This window comes from Microtus ochrogaster, chromosome 19 (assembly GCF_000317375.1).
Source record: "Microtus ochrogaster isolate Prairie Vole_2 chromosome 19, MicOch1.0, whole genome shotgun sequence".
NCBI lineage: Eukaryota > Metazoa > Chordata > Mammalia > Rodentia > Cricetidae > Microtus > Microtus ochrogaster.
In genome coordinates, this window is record NC_022021.1 from 30,560,423 (window position 1) to 30,580,087 (window position 19,665).

Below are 19,665 nucleotides of genomic sequence, written 5' to 3' on the forward strand. Positions count from 1 at the left end.
ACCTTAGTTAGCAACAATGTTTCACCTTAGTTAGCAATAATGTTTCACCTTAGTTAGCAACAATGTTTCACCTTAGTTAGCAACAATGTTTCACCATAGTGACAATAATGTTTTCCCTTAGTTAGCAGCAATGTTTTGCCTTAGTCCTTTTACCTTAGTTAGTTCACTGTTCATTTGAACAAGATTTCCTTCCACCTTTCTCACTGAGTGAGAATGAGCTCAAATGTTAATTATGGAACTGGGCTGTGTACCTTCACCTGGAAAAATAAAGAAAAGAAAATGCGAGAGCAAAAAAAAAAAAGTAGACTCCAACAGAGGCTTCTCCAAAATTGCCTTTTCTTGCCCTCCTGTTGTCTTTATCGCTCTAACAGGAGACAGGAAGACCCTGTAACACTCAGCCCGAGACTACCTATCAGCAAAAAAAAAGAAAAAAAAAAGGTGTCTGAAGAGTTCCAGACAGCACAGGTAGGGTTTGGAACTGGAAAGCTAAGACTGTAGAAGGCGAGAGACTCTGAAAGATGGTACTGTAAGACCCTCAAACAAAGATCTAGAGAGCCGTCAATGATTAAAAGATGAGGACCTGACTCCTGAGACGCAGGAGATGCCATACCATCTACTGTAAGACGACAGGACTCAAAGCCTCTGCCCGAGTGCCTGGAGTTACAAATTCCTGGCTTCTAAAGTCATAAACTCTAGGGGTTAGGGCTTAAAGCCTCTGGGTTTGTGAGTCCCCAAAACGCTTGGATAAATGTGATGGCCCACAGTGTATGTCCAGCACTGACGATGCAGAAGCCGGAGGAGTCATGTAAATTTAGGAGAACAGCCTAAGTGACAGAGCTGAGTTTGACTCAATAAAAAGGAACTCAGGGCTGCCTATTTGTGACTTACACCTGAAGAAAGCCGAGGCCTGCTAGCTAGCCGTTCTGGCAGACAGATATTGTCACGAAGATGAGGATGAGGGATAAAGGTTACTGTTGGTTATCTAATCAACCTTCTGACAAATACTTATATCAACCAGACAAGTGCTTCTCTTGACTAAAAGTATTTCTCTTGTTCTTCAGACACTAAGAATGGCTCCCAGCAAGAGCTTTGAAGGAAATATTAGCAAGTTGTTTGACCTTGACAATCTTGCCTTAGTATCTCTACCCTTCAATGGAAAAAGGCATTACTAGAATCAAATATAGCAGCACGGTGCAGAAAATAAACTACAAATTCAGATGTTTCATGACAAGCCAAGTTCTTAAACTCATTCTGTCACCTTCAGTTAATCTTTCTCTGCCTTGTTTTCTTATCTGTCAAATAAAACTATTAGGAATGCCAATCCTCATAGGTTATGGCCAGGCCTGAATGAAATAAAATTCCAAAGCACTCGGGACAGGGTGTGCTATGTGTTATACCTAGTAAGCCTTCTAACGCTTAGTACACACACAAAACAGATACTCAAAGACCGTGGTGTGGATGAGCAAAATAAACACTAGAATTGATTGAGAGAAGGAAACACGAGTTTGTTTCACGTAAGGCAGAGCACTTTAAGTACTGCCCTCGGGGACAGCAGGAGACATCCACCAGATTCTAACCATGTCCTGTTTGACTTTTAGAGTCATGGCTGTTTTAAGGAGGCAGATGTGACACATGTGTTTCATTTATTCATTTATTCACCATTCCACCATCTGTCCCCCCCCCCATGCCCAGTACTTATAGCTTTTAGAAAGATTTCTTTCCAGGATGTGATGATATTTGAAAAATCTGAGGAGCAGTAAACTTTCATCATTTCTTTTTCCTGATAATCTGATGGGTCCACTCTCCTTTCTAAATACTTGATTCTCAGAGGATCCTTAACTCAGAACGGTTTCGAGTCTTGCTCTGGCTTGAACACATGTCGTGGGCTTTGTTTCTACACAGGACAGCGCTTTCCCTAAGCATGCATGTCTGTCCACAGCTCTGGTAATCGTCTTAAGTGTTCTTTCCTTATCTGCTAAGATGCCACACTTGATGGCAAAAGTAAGGGGCAACTCAGAAAAACAAACCAACCCCAAAGTAAATGCAAGAGTGTTAGGGTACTGCAGGGCAAAGGGAGGCGAGCTCAGCTCACAGATCAGCTATGTCCTGGTGAAGTCACCTTCGAGCTGCAGTGCCCAGCCTTCCTAATGCTGCTACTCTAACTCAGTTCCTCATGGCGCGGGGATCCCGAATCATAAGATTATATTTCTGTTATTTCATAACTGTTAGGAATCATAATGTAAGTATCTGACAATGCAGCATGTGTTTTGCGACCCCAAGGGGTCACAACCCACTGATGAGTTAGACTTACTGCCTTCGACCAATTGCTCAGCCTCAACTCAGTCTCTTGGCTCTTGGAGGAAACCACAATCTTCCTGACCACCTCAATGGCGGCTGTGAAAATTAAGCATGGCAGTGTACTGTAAACTCACAGAACCAGTTGGTATGTATGACCTCTTCTGTTATCCATTGAGCTCTGGGCTATGTGCTCTGAACATTTCCCTCCTTTTATCAGGTCAGAGACCAAGGGGGGAAAAATCCCAGACCTCACTCACAAAAAGTTTCTGCTTCTTTATGACCAGATCTTACCTGCCCAAAGCAATGGTTAGGTCTTTCTCTGAGATTTGGCTTCCACCAATGCTTCCGTTGTTTAACTCTTTCAGTTCCTTCATGTTTCTGTGGGCTTTCTGCAGGTGGATATAAGCCTGTTTGCCTGTGGGGCAGTCAAGGGAAATGCCAAGCACACCAACGGTCACTGTACAGGGAGGGTAGTCTATCCGTTCACCAAAGGGGCCCCTGGAAAAGCAAAGCAGAGTTTGAAAATAGGTATTTATTTAACTGTGTTCTCGATTCTCCATGTGGATGTCATCAAGAAGGGAGAATTCTCTGGAAAAGAGCACAGCCTTGGGTTTCCTGTGATGGCTGCCTGAATCCAGGTCTGGAATGGGGTGTGTCTGTGAGAACTAACGGAAACTGTAATTTATACTACATTTCCTTTACAGACACCGACTGCCTGACAACAGTTACTCATTTTCACCAAACTCTCTCATAGCAATGGGAAATGAGAGCAACTAATTATGCTGAAAGGGACTTTTTGGTTCATTTCAAAAATCCAAGAAAAGCAGGTTTGGGGCCAGAGGAAAATAGCAGGGAGGAAAATCCCCTTAATTCCCAGACATCCTTCCATTTCCCGAAGTTCAGTCTCTGCCCACTGAGGGTGCAACAGCAGAAGACCACATATCAGCTGTACAAGCTGACAGACTCAGCGTAGAGGAGGGGGTAGTTGGGGAGAGCTGGGGCCTTCTGAGCTCGGAATGTCCAAAATCACTCAGGAACTCTACTTCTCTTGTCATCTCCCGAGAGAGGAGAATATACACAAAGATCAAAACCACAAGTGTTTTGAGGACAGACATTTGCTATCACTTTGCTCTCCTGTGTCCGGAAAAGTTTGTGTATCAAGAGTTTGTGTACTAGCATGATCCTTCTGGAAGACGGGGGAACCCTGATGAAGTGTAATCCAGTCAGGGCAGATGCCCTTGATGGACATGGTGGGTTTCCAGAACCTTCCTCCTTCTTTCTCATCTCCTCCCTGGCTATAAAGTAAGTGTTTTTTCTTCACTAGGCACTCCTGGATGCGTACCTTTTCAGGTGGACCTTGTGGAGGACCTAGCTGCTCCCAGTTTAACAGGAACCAGTTCCATTTTCCGCCCTCCCATTTGGCACGTGGCCTATAACCGTCATCTCCAGATCCACCTGGGAAAGAAAGGATATCGGTTTTGCAGGAGCCAGGCGATCCCCAGAGTATAGTAGAGCATGACCAGAGCTCCCAAGATTTCCTTTTTCTCCTTGTCTGGGGTTATGTTTTGCTTCCAGGTCAGCAGCATGTCCCTGGCCGACTCAGCGTGTTTCTTGGCCTGAGATGGGAGGCCTGAGGAAGGTTACAGAGGTGTCAAAGAAGTTAGGAAATGTCAAGAAAAAAAAAAAAGACAATACATAAGGCATGTCCCAGTAAAGGGTAATCCTCAAAGAGCAGAAGGCAGACAGTATGGTTGTCAGGTATGGTTCTTAATCTAGTGAATCACAGTATTAGGGGTGTTTAGATAGCACAGACCCCCATTTCTAACCTAGGCCTAGTAAGTTGGACTCTCTAGATGAACAGGCCCAGGAAGTGCTATTTTGTTTTTTATTTTATTTTTTGTTTTATTTTATTTTTTTATTTTTTGGTTTTTCGAGACAGGGTGGAAGTGCTATTTTGAACTCCACAGATCTGGACCTCAGGTTAGAAATCCCTAACTGAGAAGAATGGGAGCTGAGCAGCCCCTCCAAAATGTTGTTGCAAATGCATGTGGCCTTTTCAACTTGCAAGCTTCTCCATCTGCCATCCGAGTAGCAAATGATGCTCATTATGAAAGTTGCCCCTTACCAAGCACATGGAGACATACCGGGGCTAGCTTTCAGCTTTCTGGAAAATACATTCTATAAATATAAGGGGTTAGGAATGTAATTACTTCCATCTGAAGTTCCTTTTTGTCCAATCCAAGATGAAGCTGGTCAAACTAATTGGTTACACACACACACACACACACACACACACACACACACACACCCCAATTCTAAGAGCAGTGAGGCTCCACACTAGGGAAATGCAGGGAATGTCAAGTCCCAGCTAGACAGAACTGGAGTGGGGGGTTTCCTCTTGTTTTCTTAAAAAAAAAAAAAAAAAAAGGTATTCCCGAGAACTTATCCAAGCTATTTGTCCTTTTAACAGAGGTAGAAGGCAGACTTGAGAACACTGCCTGTTGGATTACTGCCTCATCATCGACCCTGACTCACATCTTTCCTTTTCCCCGTGGGAAAAGAAAAGGGTCAGACACCACCCTGTTCCCTTCCACTCTATGGAAAACTAGAAGCAGCGCTCACTTTCGGCCCTCTCTGCAGGCATCTAGGGCTGGCAACCATGGTCATTCCTGCCAACTAGGTCTCTTGAGCCCTGAATCCTCACTTCACATCACTGACTTGTTCCTAAACTATTCTGCTTTGCCTTTGTCCTTGGAGCATGGCTTCACCGCGTGAATCCAACTCAGTTTTCAACCAGGGTAATCAGAAAGGACTGGCCGATGGTGTCCGCAGCCCTCATATGTTCTAAATGTGTAAGACCTTACTGGGTTGCAACAATAAAAGGAACAAAGGCTTTTCTGGAACGGCTCTGAACATGATCCTGAACCCCAAGGCTTGAACTTGGTACTCTGTACCGATCGTCCCCAAACTTGTGTTTTCCCAGCTGCGGATCTACTTTTTAGTTGCTGACAATTCTAGTTTGCTTTCTGTTGCTGGATAAACCTGACCGCAAGCACCATGAGGAGGAAAGTTTCATGCGTCTTTCAGCAAAGACTCTCACCATTTGTGTCTGAAGAGAGCCTGCAATTTATTGAATAAGGAGTTTTCCATAGGAAAAGACATAGTTCCCACTCACCTTGTTCCAGAAATGCCTCAATCTGTTGAAGATATCTATTGAGTCCTCACTGAAAAGTTCTGGATTCAGAGCTTTTACTTGGGTTCCAGTGTTAGCAAATGCATTCAAGCTTGTACCCCTGTACCAAAAAACTCTTGAGTTAGCCTTCTGCATGAGCTGAGTGTTTTTGCCTGGGAGTCAGCTCCCCATTGCCCTGCTCTTTCTCACTGTGCCTTAGCGTCTTAGCCACAAACTAACACCTGCAGTCCTTCGAAGGATTTGTGAGTGCTAAAGACTGCTACCTTGGCACACAGTGAACAGTCAATAACTGTTGTCACTGTCATCATCTTTATCACTAAGGTACACTGTCTCCTGTGTCCATGGAGTTCCCCCTTTCCCTTGATGAGATGTGGCATGGAATTAAGTAGGGACCCTCCCAGTCATCCAAGCCCCAAAGAAGGGCAAGCCCCAGTTTGCCCTCACAGGCTGGCCCAGCAAGACCTGGCTGGGGAAAGCAAGTACCTCTCAGAGTCAGGTAACCATAAGCCAGGTTGGCTAAAGCCTGAGCACACTTCCAGTGTTCTTTCCCAAAAATAATCCGAGAAAGGATGAAACACCGAATCAGCTCCTTGTTTGCTTTGATATTCTGCAGAGAGGGGAAAAAAGTCAGTTTAGGGAAGGAAGAAAGTCTGGGGCCCCTCACTAGAGGGTAGGACTACATTGGCCTGGAATCTTTTTTTGCAATTCTGTTTCATCACTGAGTCTGGTTGGCTCCCCCTTACACATATACCCTAAAACCAAGCTTTTCTCATTTCTGCTTTGAGTTTGTTGTGTCTCAGCCACCCCAGCTTTATGTGGCTAGACAGTAAACCTCCTGACTGCTGCCTCTCTTGTCCGCTACACTCTCTCTTCTATCTATCAGCCAGAGAGCTTCCTTAGGGCACTTGTCAGGGAAAGCTTTCATCACAAATAGAGAGAGTGGGTTAAATAGCATCCTTAGTTTCCTGTTTCCTGCCATTGCCACTTCTACTCAAGCCTATCTTCCCCACACCTCCTTCTGTAACACAGAAGAAAATCTAGATTATTCCATCCATTAGGAATCTCGTGGGTAGATGAGAAACAACCACAAAATCATTATCACCAAAACATTAGCAGTGATTTCTTAATATCAAATAGAGCAATAAACCCAATATTTTGAAGGGATTTTGTTTGTTTGTTTGTTTTGTTTTTTGAGGCAGGGTTCATTTGTGTAACTTTGGAGGCTGTCCTGGAACCAGGCTGGCCTCAAATTTACAGAGATCTGCCTGCCTCTGCCTCCCGAGTGCTGGGATTAAAGGCGTGTTTTATTGTTTGGTGTTTTGAGACAGAGTCTTGCTACGTAGCTCAGACTGGTCTTAAATTTATGATCCTCTTGTCTCTGCCTCATAAGTGTTGAGTGGAACCATGCCCAGGTTATCTTTTAAAAAAAAAGAAAACAAGCAAACAAAACAAAACGACGAACCAAACAAAAACTTGTAGGCACAACTACTTTGTAAGTATAGCACGCTCTTCTGTCAGAGGTTAATATTTGCTTGTCTGGTTTCCTGACATTAGCACACATTTTCCACCATTGCTCTCTCATGTGTTAGCTGGAATACATCTCTGAATTGAAATTCCTCGGGGCTGGTGAGGTGGCTGAGCAGACTAAAGCACTTGCTGCCTAAAACTGCAAACCTGGTGATCTAAGGCTCAGTCCCCGGATCCCATGTAAAGCTGGAAAGAATTGGCTCCACAATGCTCTCCTCTCATGGCTATATGTGCTCTGACACAGGCACAGGTGCACAGACACACAGTTGTCAAGAATGATAAACAGACATTTCACCCACCTACTTTTTTTGGCTGCCCAATGAAACAGTTTGTAATGAAAAGGCAGGCTACATGATCATTCTTTCTCTTCGCCTACCCACTTTCAGAACAATAAGCTTGTTCATGGGCTTCCTCCAATGGCAAGTAAGTACGTTATTGTAATTATTTTGTTTGTTTGTTTTTTAATTTATTTATTTATTAAAGATTTCCGTCTCTTCCCCGCCACCGCCTCCCATTTCCCTCCCCCAATCAAGTCCCCCTCCCTCCTCAGCCCGAAGAGCACTTAGGGTTCCCTGACTTGTGGGAAGTCCAAGGAACCCCCACCTCCATCCAGGTCTAGTAAGTTGAGCATCCAAACTGCCTAGGCTCCTACAAAGCCAGTACGTGCAGTAGGATCAGAAACCCAGTGCCATTGTTCTTGAGTTCTCAGTAGTCCTCATTGTCCGCTATGTTCAGAGAGACCAGTTTTATCCCAGGCTTTTTCAGACCCAGGCCAGCTGGCCTTGGTGAGTTCCCAATAGAACATCCCCATTGTCTCAGTATGTGGGTTCACCCCTTGCAGTTCTTAGTTCCTTGCTCGTGCTCTCTCTCCTTCTGCTCCTGATTTGGACCTTGAGAATTATGTCCGGTGCTCCAATGTGGGTCTCTGTCTCTGTCTCCTTTCATTGCCTGATGAAGGTTAATATTCAGGAGGATGCCTATATGTTTTTCTTTGGGTTCTCCTTATTTAGCTTCTCTAGGATCACTAATTATAGGCTCAATGTCCTTTGTTTGTGGCTAGAATCCAAATATGAGTGAGCACATCCCATGCTCCTCCGTTATTGTAATTATTATAAGCTTAAATGCTCTTAAACATTTTGTGTGGCAACATAATCTTTTAAGAGTATAATTAGCTTATGTTATTGTCCTGTATATATAAATCATCTCTTTCTATTTGTAAGGAAATCCAAAGTCTTTACCATAGCCTCCACACGCTCAGTATGGCCGTACACTGATCACTTCCTTAATTTTCTACCCCTTCCCATTCTCGCCTTTCTCTCAGTGCTGTAGCATACTGCCCAGCTGCCCCTAGACAGGGCAAATGAGCTTCCACTGTGGGCTCCCCTGCCTGAGATGCTCTTGTGAGTACTTGGGTCTCTTGCTTCACTTTTATTGTGTTCACCTCAGAAGCTGTTCTTGGCTACTGTCCTAAAACAACCTGTTCCTTACCTACTTTATTTTTAATCCACGGTACTCCCATCTGATATTGCTGTTGGTTTACTATCTGCCTCCCCAAATAGACTCTGACTTCCTTAAGAAGTTTATTCCTGCCAGGTGTGATGGCTCATACCTTTAATCTCAGCACTCAGGTGGCAGAGGTGGGTAGATCTCTGTGAGTTAGGGACCAGACTGATCTACACAGTGAGATCCAGGACATCCAGAGCTATACAGTGAGATCCTGTGTTAAAACAACCAGAAAGAGAGGGGGGGTTTTCCTTCTCGTTCACTGTTATAGGACTGTACACAGAAAAGGTATTTATAGCATCCAATGAATTGACCATCTCTTGTAATAAGTGTAACAATAAGGTAAGCTCAGCAGAGAGCTCTAGAAGACTACAAACCACACATTTGTGTTGTCATGCATTTCAGTGACTTTACATAGTCATTCAGTGGCTACAGTGGTCATCAACTCCAGACATTAATTTTTAGGTGAAGCCAAAATAGCCCTTTAAGGAATCAAGAACTAAAGGTTCTAGTCAATCTGTGATGTGTGCTGGCTACATTGCTTTGGGGAAGCTCAACCAAGTCCCAGCTCCCTTTCCTGAAATTTGGAAACCTGTACCACCTACCTTAAAGAGTTATTACAAGAAGACAATTAGTTCATGTTCACATGATCCAAGTTTGTTAAGAGTCATCTAGTTATATCCTTCCTAAAATACAGTAACCCTTCATATGGATCCACAGACTGCCTCCTCCCAACTCCTGCATTTCCTACATCAACCAGGTACTTCTGCATCTTCTGATGCAAGCCACAAGCAAGGGACATCTCCCCATACTTTAAAAATATCCAGTCAGCATTTTGGAGCGTTCATTAAGGGATAACCATAACAAACATTAAGCTCTATTATGAGTATAAAACCAAGTACCAGGAACACTGCCAGCAGGAGGAGTCCAGAGCCCTGGGTCGGGCTGGCTAACCCTTAACAGTTTATATCACACTTCTACTCTTTGTCCTAGGGAAGAAGAGACAACCAGTATGGGCTTTAGAGACCACCCCATCACTGCTGCTTACAGTAGTATCCTGTCCTTTAAGGCTGTGATTATTAGACTGAGTGACATTTAACTCCTAAGATATAAATATTTTCATTATCTAAACTGGACAAAGAGTTTCAAACCATGAAACCTCTACTGGTTATGCTGGTTAGTCTGCAGTCCACTTGACAGCAGCCTAGAGTCGACCGAGAAGAATGACTCTCATCTGAGGAACTACTCAGATCAGATTGGCTTCTTGTCTATGAATTGTTATCTTGACTGTTAATTGGTGTAGGAGGGCCCCGACCCTTTTCTATGGGCAGAAAATCCCTAAGCAGGTGGCTCTGGGCTACATAAGAAAGCTAGCTGGGCATGGACCAGAAAGAGCAAGCTAGAGAGCATCTTTTTGCCATGGTTCCTGCCTGTTGACCCTGCATGAGTCCTGCCATGGCTTCCCTCAGTGATGGACTGTTACCGGCAACCATAAGCTAAATAAACCCTTGGATCTCCAAGTCGCTTTTGGTTACGCTGTTTATTATAGAAGCAGAAGCAGAGAAGCACTTGCACTGTGTGGAAGATGCTACTTTGCTTATAGAAATGAGATTTCTGGAATGCATGCGTGAACTGAGGAATCCAGGTTGTGATGGTTGTCCACTGAAGTTCTCGAGACAGTTTGTGGAGGCAGATGTACAGATACCAGTTAGAGAGGTAACAGCAGTGTTTGCCTCTAGGGTCCTTCTCAGTCTTCCCTGAGCCCTCTGCCCACTTTCCTCACATGGCCAGAAGTCAGTGTATGAACTTTTCTGTTGATAAACCACAATCTGGGAGCAGGCTGGTGGCCGTGTCCTAATAAGGAAAGTGAATGTGTTGCTATCTCAAGATCCTAGATTTTGAATCCTTTTGTTTATATACCAGTTCAGAGATCAGAATTCCCAAGTCCTTAACTTAACCATATAAATATGTTCACCTTCATTTGGATGCGAACCTCTGCTACATTCTGTTTCGTGTTCTTTGGTTTATGTCTGTGATGTGGGATTCCCCTTTGTATGCTGTGAATACCATTGTTGAATAAAGAAACTGCCTTGGCCTGTTGATAGGGCAGAACTTAGGTAGGTAGAGAAAACTAAACTGAATGCTGGGAGAAAGAAAGGCCGAGTGAGAGAGAAGTTATGTAGCCCCACTGGAGACAGACACCGAACCTTAATGGTAAGCTACAACCACATGGTGATATACAGATTAATAGAAATGGGTTAAATTAAGATATTAAAGCTAGCCAATAAGAAGTTAGAGCTAATGGGCCAAGCAGTGATTTTAATAACATAGTTTCTGTGTGATTATTTCGGGTTTGAGCAGCCATTAAACAAACTAGCAGCTTCTAACAATATGTCTGATTCTACTGTGATCATGACATCCCACCTACATCAATTATCTGCTTGACTACTGCTGTTCTTTGCCTTTTGCTCTACCATCCTGACCCTCTTTTTACCCAAGGATTATCTCAAAACCTTGATATAAGGCATAAGAGACTTGTTAAGATAAGGCTAAACAAACAGCAATTGGGTATGACAAACACCCAATGTTTTAGTTAAAATTTTGGTTAAAAGTTAAAAGTACGAGCCCTCTGTGAGGGACAGAATGAAATGGGCAGAGAACTGAAGGGTAGACTGGCTCCCCGATCCTGTTCTGCTCTATTTTTTTCAAGTTCCAACAACGGTTTCCTCGTGTGCTTCATTCTATAGTAAAGGCAGGCAATCTCATGTTATGCACACACTTTTGAATGGCAACCCAAACCCAGTAAATACTTTGTTTGTTTTACCATTTTTTCCTTAATGAGCTGGTCATATTTCCTCTGGCACTGAGCCAGCTTCTGTTTGGGAAAAGACATACAATCATCAGTCATGCCTTCTTTCGGGACCTTGGTGTCTTCTTCAGTCTCTCTACCCTGACAAGCAGCAAACAACTCATCTGTACACTGTGCGGGGTTCCTGTTTTGCTGTGACCTGTGGGCATAAGGTGGGCATGGATCAGGATTCTCAAAAAGACCCAACAGAAGGTTAAAATACTTGCAGCTGGAGGATATTAACTTGCTTTCTTCTTAGTTAAGGTTTCTATCGTTGTGAATAGACACCATAACCACGGAAGTTCTTATAAAAGAAAGTGTTTAATTGGGGTTGGCTTAGAATTTCAGAGGTTTAGTTTAATATTGTTATGGCAGCACGCAGGCAGCTAAGGTCCTGGAGAAGGAGCTGAGAGTTCTACAATTTGGTCCAGAGGCAGCAGAATAGATCCCTACAGTAGGCCTAGCTTGATTATGTAAGACTTCAAAGTCCACCTCTGCAATAACACATTTCTTCCAACAAGGCCATACCTACTCCAACAAGGCCACAACCTTCTAACAGTACCACTTCCAATGTGCCACACATTCAAATGCATGAGTCTATGGGGAGCCGTTCCTATTCAAACCACCACACTGTCTCAGTTCAATTTTAAATAAAGATATACAGTAAACTCACACTACTCTCAGAATCCAGCATCTATGCAGCAATGCCATAGCTCAAAGTAAACATCTGGCAAGCTTGTCACCTTGCATTATAGTCATAGTTATTCTGTTTGTAAACTGCGTAACCCTGAGTATTCTTCAAATGATTTCTCTGTAAATGTGGGTTGATGTGAATGCCTGCCTAATGCAGTTAGAAGGACTAAAGGAGCTGACACTCCTGAATCACTGTGTACAGTGAGCAACATTTTGCAAGCACTTCCTTAATGTCTGCTATTATTACTGCTATTGGCCCCATGGCTTGATTTCTTCCTACAAAATGAGAGTATTGAGTTGGAAGACCTTTAAAGTCCTCAAATTTAGATCCAAACCAGGAAAAGGAATGGATACAATGAAATAGGGGACATGAAATAACATTTTGAGGGTAGGCTAACTTCACAGTTCCTCTTTCATAAGTCTCAAAAACCTCAATGTATAATTTGTAATTAGCCAAAGAGAATGCTTTAGTGGCAGTTGTACAGAAGTCGCAGGAGTCAGGGGAAGCTGCGATAGTCACGTGGGTGCTGCACTAAGAGAAGGCAGCTAACCACATGCTGGGTCAAGTGCAGAGCAAGAAGCCAGTGCCTCTTTTGTTGTCTTAGAGACCATTGCAGTAAGAAAGAAGCAAGTTGAGAATTCTCCCCACAAACACCATAGACACATTAGCAGACAACATAGATAAATCTCTAACTTCGAGGCTGAGCGCAATTTAGAAAGAGGTAGCTGGAAGTGTATTCATGGAGAAAAAGAGACAAACGTATCCTAACATCACCGGAAAACATAAGTCAAAATGATATGGAATAAACAGAATTCTGACATCTTAAGAGCAATGACAATTAATTAGCAATGTCTCCCATGAGGATCATTTCCATATTCACAAGGGTTCTTAGGGTTCTAACCAATGCAAACTTGTTAAAATAAAGTTTACCTTTCTTAAACAGTTGTCGTAGATCGTGCCTTTAATGCCAGGAGGCTCAAGCAGAAGAATTAGGAGTTCAAGGCCAATATGGGCTGCAAAAATGATTTAAAAGAAGAAGAAACACTATCCTTTCACATTGACTACTTGGGAAATATACATTTGCTGTTCTTTTAAATAGGGACTTTAGAGAGTCAGAACAGGAAAACAGATGTCAAGTGTTATCTTTTAGACCAAGTTTGAAAAATTATATAATACCCACTCAGAGTAGTCTCCCAAAGAACATATCCAAAGGCAGGCAGGCATGCCAGGTCATTTGGATAGAGGAGCATTTCTTCAGGCCGGGGAAGAAAGCCCTTCCCACAGATGAGCGTGCTTTGAATAAACCAAGAGAAAGGCTGGTGATACGGTGTGGCTGGAGAGCAAGAGATAAACTGGGTTCTTATCCATCTGCTCAATGCTATACTTTTCCTCAGGTCACAGAATGGACATCTCCTAGGAAATCTCTCTCAGAAGAAGTGATGCAGACACGCCAACTCTTTTTATATGCGTACAGTATGTCTAATATGTATAATAAGAGGACTCTCCAGTGGTAGGTTTCTCTACGACCTTTCCAAAAGCCATTTGTGCTAGTTACGCTCCTCTATATGCCACCTTCTACCTTGCCCTAAAGGTCTTTATGTTTGTTGTCCTTCCCCATAGTTTCTCCTCTACCTTGCCCTACCATCTCCATCCCCATCCCCAGTTTAACCCTTCCTGTTCCATTGCTTTTCTTATTACCACTGTGCTCCACCTTTCTTTCCTTGAAAGCCCCACTTCATGGCCCCTTACTGACTTCCTGACCTCTTTGGGTATTCCAAATAAAGCACACATAAGTGAACATTCAAAACTATCATCCACAGATGAGAGAAAACATATGACATTTGTCTTTCTGGGTCTAGGATACCTTACTCAGAATGACTGTTTTTGGTTCCATCCACTTACCTGAGAATTTCATAATTTCTGAACTGAGTAACATTCCATTGTGTAAATGACCATTATCCATTCATCAGCCAATGGGCATCAAAGTTGTTTCCATTCCCTGGCTATTGTGAATAAAGAGTCGCGATGAACATGGATGAGCAGTTTGGTACTACAACTCTGTAGTACAGTATATGATAAGATACAGGATATACAGTGCTGTGGGTTATATGCCCAAGAGAAGTGTAGCTGGATCATGTAATAAAGTAAATTGAAATGGAGATACCCCATAATAGGGTGACAATGTTCTTATTAGACACAGGAGGCTAACAAAAAAATCGAGGGTCATGAATGGGCTACTTCTTTTGGAGTTGTTGGCCAGTGAAGTTCTGTAGACTCCTAAACATTATAGACTATTGAGAATGGCCCCCATAGACTCATATATTTGAAGGTTGGTCCCCAGTGGGTAGAACTGTTTGGGAAGGATTCTCCTTGTTGGAGAAGCCGTGTCACTGGGGGTAGGCTTTGAGGTTTCAAAATTCCATGCCATTCCCAATTAGCTCTCTCTGCCTCATGGTTGTGTCTCAAGATGTACACTCAGTTATGACTCCAGCACCATGAACACCTGCTTGCAGCCATGCTTCCTGCAATGATGGTCATAGATTCTGAAACTGTAAGCTCCCAATAAAACTCTTTCTTCCTGAGTTGTCTTGGTCATGGCTCACAGCATCTGATCACAGCAACAGAAAAGTAACTAATCTATAGCACACCCCTCCTCCCAAAGCCTAGGCATCATTTCAGAAGTGAGAGTGGGAAGACAGTAAGAGCTCGAGGTAGTGGGTGACTGCAGGGAAATGGTGTCTTCTGGACACCATAGAGTGATTACAGTTAGGAACTCACAGTCATTGTGATTGTATGTACGAGACCTTCACACGATCAAGCCAGACAGACTCCCAGCATACAGAGAGGAGGTGGGCCTGAAGTATCAACCTTAGCTGAGTTGCTGTTGGCAACTGATGGATTCTGGGAGAGGGAGTCAGTTCTCTTCAGGGTATCACTCTAGTGGGTGGCTATACACTCAAGAGTGTGTGGTTAGCACAAATTGCACTCAATAGTGACAGAAGAAGACCAAATTGGGTAGGCGGGGAAGGGGGTTGGACAGTATTACAATACATTGTATGAAATTCCTTAAGAACTAAAAAGATACACTCCAAAGGGGGTTCAAAAATTTTCCCAAATTCTACTAAGATACAATTCACATTACAGTCTGATTTAATCTCCCTTCTCTAGTTGCCTCTCTTCACTGCTTCCTCCCACCTCCTGAGAGTCTTGCTGGCCTTCTAGAAGTAAGTTCCACTGAGGTAGGGTCTAAATCACATTTGTTTCTCAAGCCCTATCTAACTCTCAGTAAATTTAAGCCATTTGTTAGCAAACAAGGAAGGGTTAAAAAAAAAGAAAAAGAACATGAGTCTTTAGAATGTTTAAAAGTACCAAGGAGTGGAGAAACCTGTAAAAAAAGATTATCAACTCAGAACAGCTAAAGGACATTTTCACTCAATAGAAAACTTTTACTTGAGCTTCTTATTTCACAGATGTGGTGCAGACGTCAAGTCCATGAAGTCATGAGAGAGAATGCTAATTATGGATATTAAAAATCATAACCTCTAATGTTTTAATTAAGCCTTGAAAGAGATTATGTGGAGATCAAAGCAGCAGTCTTCAATAACAACCTCAAAGAATGACAAACTTTGAAGTCTTCCCAGGTGAGTTGAGAACAAAAATCCCTGAGCTAGCTTAGAACATTTAGTAAAAGAATGTAAAATAAAAAAGGTGGCTGCATATGGTGGTTTGAATAGGAATTGCCCCCCTCCCTTGACTCGTGTTTGAATGCTTTGTCCAAAGGAAGAGACACTCTTAGGAGATATGGCCTTGTTGGAGGAAGTGTGTGGCTGGGGGGGTGGGCACTCTCTCTTGATTGACGATCCAGATGTAGAATTCTCAGCTCCTTAATATTAACCAGAGTCTTAATATTAATTATAAATGCTCCAGTACTATGCCTGCCTGCGTGTTACCATACTTCCTGACACGACATAATAGACTAAAGCCCTGAACTGTAAGCCAGCCCCAATGAAATGTTTTCCTTTTTAAAAGTTGTATGGTCATGGTGTCTATTCACAGCAATAAAATCCCAACTAAGACACCACATAATCACGACAAGTGAGATATCTCAGGAAAGTCAGAATAAAAGGAATCAGCAAGGGGAGTGAAAACTTTTTAGGCTGTGACTCATTCCATCTGTTGAAATAACAAATATAAAGCCTGATTGGTAATATATTTGAAGAATGGTTATTTCCAATACGCTGTATTGTGAACTCTACATCTTAAAACGATTTATTTATTTTTCATTTCATGGGTATTTTGTACAGGCAGAGATTTCCTGTGCCAGCAGCCACTCTCAAATAACCAGAGTCTTAATATTAATTATAAATGCTTAGCCAATAGCTCAGGCTTATTATTAACTAGCTCTTACAACTTAAATTAACCCATTTCTACTAATCCATATGCTGCCCAAGGCTAGTGGCATACCTCTCTGGTGTGTGGCAACAACTCTGATTCTGTCCTCCTTTTCCTCAGGGTTCTCTGTCTGGCTTGCCCCTAACCTTATCCTGTCCAGCTATTGGTCAGTCAGCTTCTTTATTAAACCAATCACAGTGATATATAGTCACACAGTGTAAAGGGATATTCCACAGTTGTGCCTGTATTATGTCTGTGCACCTTGTGTATGTAGTACCTATGGAGGTCAAATAAGGGTTTGGATCTCCCAGAACTGGAAACAGGTAGACAGCTATTGGCTGCCATGTGGGTGCTAGGAATTGAACTCTAGTCCTTTGGATGCATAAAATGTGTTCTTAACTGTTGAGTCATCAGTCTCAGAGATGAATATAGAATAAAAAAAATATTGCTATATTTTTTAAAAGTCCATTTTTATAGTTCCATAACATTTAACACGATGATATCTTATGATATATAATCTTCAATAAGGTGACCACTAGCCACAGGTGGCTATTATGAGCATGAAATATAGCTAGTTAGAATTAAAATGCTCTCAAAAATGTGAAAATAGGCTGAATTTTGATGATGCACTATGAAAAAATTGTATAAAATATTAAACAGTAGAAAATATTTAGCAATTACACATAATATTTTAAGTGGACTGAAATAAGACAGCATTAAAATTAAACATATTTACTTTTGTTTATTTTTATTACGGCTCTCAGAAAAATGTAAATGCTGTAAGTGGTTGACAGCCATTGTGTTTCTTCACAATGGCCTGGAATAAAGCAGTGGTTCTCATCTAAGGCAGATTCTGCTCCCTGGGGCCATTTGGCAATGCCACAGATGGGACAGTCTTACTTGCAAATAGTGGCTAAAAGCAAGGTATACTTCTAAATCTTCCTAACAGAGAGTTATTCAACTCAAAAAGTCAGTAGTGCCATGAGTAAGAGGTCGCTACATAGAGAAAAGCTAATTGTTGAAAGTACACTACCTGGATTAAATACCACTAATTAGCTGTGCAATTTGGGCAAACAGCAATATCTCTCTCAGATTTATAATTACCATCTAGACAATGCCGTAATGATGGTCCAGACAGCTCATCCCTACAGAGCTGTGAAAGGACAGGCACACAGAATCTGCTCAATAAGAATTGATTATTAGGATGTAAAAGTAGGCCTGGAGAGATGTCTCAGTTGCTAGGAGCACTTACGACTCTTCCCAAAGACACAGTTCAGTTCCCAACACTCAGGTCAGGTTGTTTACAACTAACTCCCTGCAACCACCAGGGAACCCGACACCCTCTTCTGGCTTCCACTTGTCTGAACCCACATAGCCCTCCCCATTTGAAATTTAAGACAGCAAAAATAAATTAAAAAATGCTTTCGTGTATCCACTGTCTCTTTTTTTTTTTAATGAAGTCTTACTCTGATTTTTGTTATGCTTTTCTCCCTGGATTTACTGGAGTTGTTCTAATGCCGCCTTATTTTTATAAACGTGAACTTCTTCATAAGTTAGGGAAATACAATTGCCCTCCATCTTTCAGAAGTTGTAGACACCAATGGAAGGTATTCCATAATTTTATTAACATAAGGCCCAGCTGTGGACCTTTCTCCTCTATGGAAAGTGCCTGTATAGCTTTTCACCCAGACTTCCCGTAACGTGGCGAGTGAGAATCCTGGCAAGGCCTGTCGGTACTTACAGGTGGAAGCAGGTGAGAATCCTGGCAAGGCCTGTCGGTACTTACATGTGGAAGCAGAAGTCCCAGTCGGTGTCATTGCTAACGGTTGGAATGCGGATAGGGTTGGCTTCCATTTTCCTACCAAGAATCACAAGTGAGGTCAGTTTGGGGGGGAAAGGGCTTAGACGTTTGTTCTGTTTTCCTTCTGCTGGATATTCCTGACTTTATAAATGAAAACTGCTAAATCTAAATCTACAAATAGACCATGCAGACCCATGTTGAGAAACTCCTAAGATGATGACATTGGAGGTGTTTTTCAGAGCCGTATCTCTTTTTCCTGTTGTCTACTCTATATTACGTCCCCAAAGTTCCTTTAAAGTATTTCCTAAAGGGCCCATCTTTTACATTTACTGGGTCGTTCGAACAATGGCAACCTGTTCAACTCAAATACTCTTTGGCAGCGCTGAGGCTGAAAGCAGAACCAAAAAGCAATCAATTTTTCGTATAACCTGAAGTGTTTTAGTAAATCTTCCCTTTTCCAGGAACCACACCACTATTTAATAGAAAGTTCTAGTTAAGAGTCTAAAACTTTTGTGCCTACTTAGGCTGCTGTTAGCTGTTGACAAAAGTGAACCACGTGGGATGGGAGAGGAGTTGATAATAATTTGTAAAATGCATGTCTAAAGGCTATCCTTAACCCTCGAGCGCACACACTCTTCACTGAACGTTTACAACCTCGTAGGCTCTCCCTGAAGATTACTGTGGCAGTTTTCCTTGACCCAGGCTCCAAATACCAGTTATACAAACACAGGATGGGCAGAGGGATTGATCTCCCTTCCTAAGCAGTCCTTCACACGGTTCCCGGTTCCCGTACAGTTACACAGGGCCCTGGATTAGGACCTGGCTCTTGAGCCCCCCTCTAGGACAAATCTCTTGCTGTTTCTCCGCAGTTTTTTTACTGTTGCTTCCTAAACGTGGACTCTCCTGAGTGCTAGGCCCCATCTTCCCCGCCTGTTCAGGTTCCCTGCACTAAAAGGTGAGCACCTTTGGCTCCCTGACCCCTAAATGCCTTCCCGGATCTCTCACCCGTCTGGGCTGGGCAGTTAGGACCTCTGCTGCCTCGGGTTAGCCTGCTGGCCAGGGCCCTGTCCTGAAGCACAGAAGCTAGGCTTCTGAACTTGGAGACAATGCGTTGCCATGGGGACGGACGCCGTCTTAGCAAGGACTCCAGTGAACCCTGGCAACACAGGGCACTTCCGGCTCCACAGAGGGCCCAAGGCGGGCTCTCCAGGGCCGCTCTGGAGTGATTGATGCCTTGCTGCTGTGAATAGTCCCGTGGTGCCTGTTTCACAGGGACATTACCTCTCGAAGATGAAGGAAGAGAGGATAAATCCCGTGGAACAAAGGAAGGCGGCCTCAGGAGCCTGATAGTTTTAAAACTGCTCCGTCTGTGGGTGTTTACCGGAATGATCCTTGGCTAACGCAGTCCA

The 19,665-nt window shown here is 42.9% G+C and overlaps 1 protein-coding gene across 1 annotated transcript in view; it reads right to left on the minus strand.

Annotated features, from left to right (window-relative positions):
* Ttc23l (tetratricopeptide repeat domain 23 like) overlaps positions 1-19,316 on the minus strand; it is a 48,832-nt gene extending 29,516 nt beyond the window's left edge. The window contains exons 1-6 of the mRNA XM_026783810.1: positions 19,262-19,316; positions 18,242-18,313; positions 11,346-11,529; positions 5,975-6,098; positions 3,772-3,928; positions 2,590-2,715 (exon numbers count right to left, since the gene is read on the minus strand). Coding sequence (XP_026639611.1) covers positions 2,590-2,715; positions 3,772-3,928; positions 5,975-6,098; positions 11,346-11,529; positions 18,242-18,309 — 659 coding nt within the window. The 5' untranslated portion in view covers positions 18,310-18,313; positions 19,262-19,316. The remainder of the gene's footprint in view (positions 1-2,589; positions 2,716-3,771; positions 3,929-5,974; positions 6,099-11,345; positions 11,530-18,241; positions 18,314-19,261) is intronic.
* Positions 19,317-19,665: the final 349 nt, after the last annotated feature.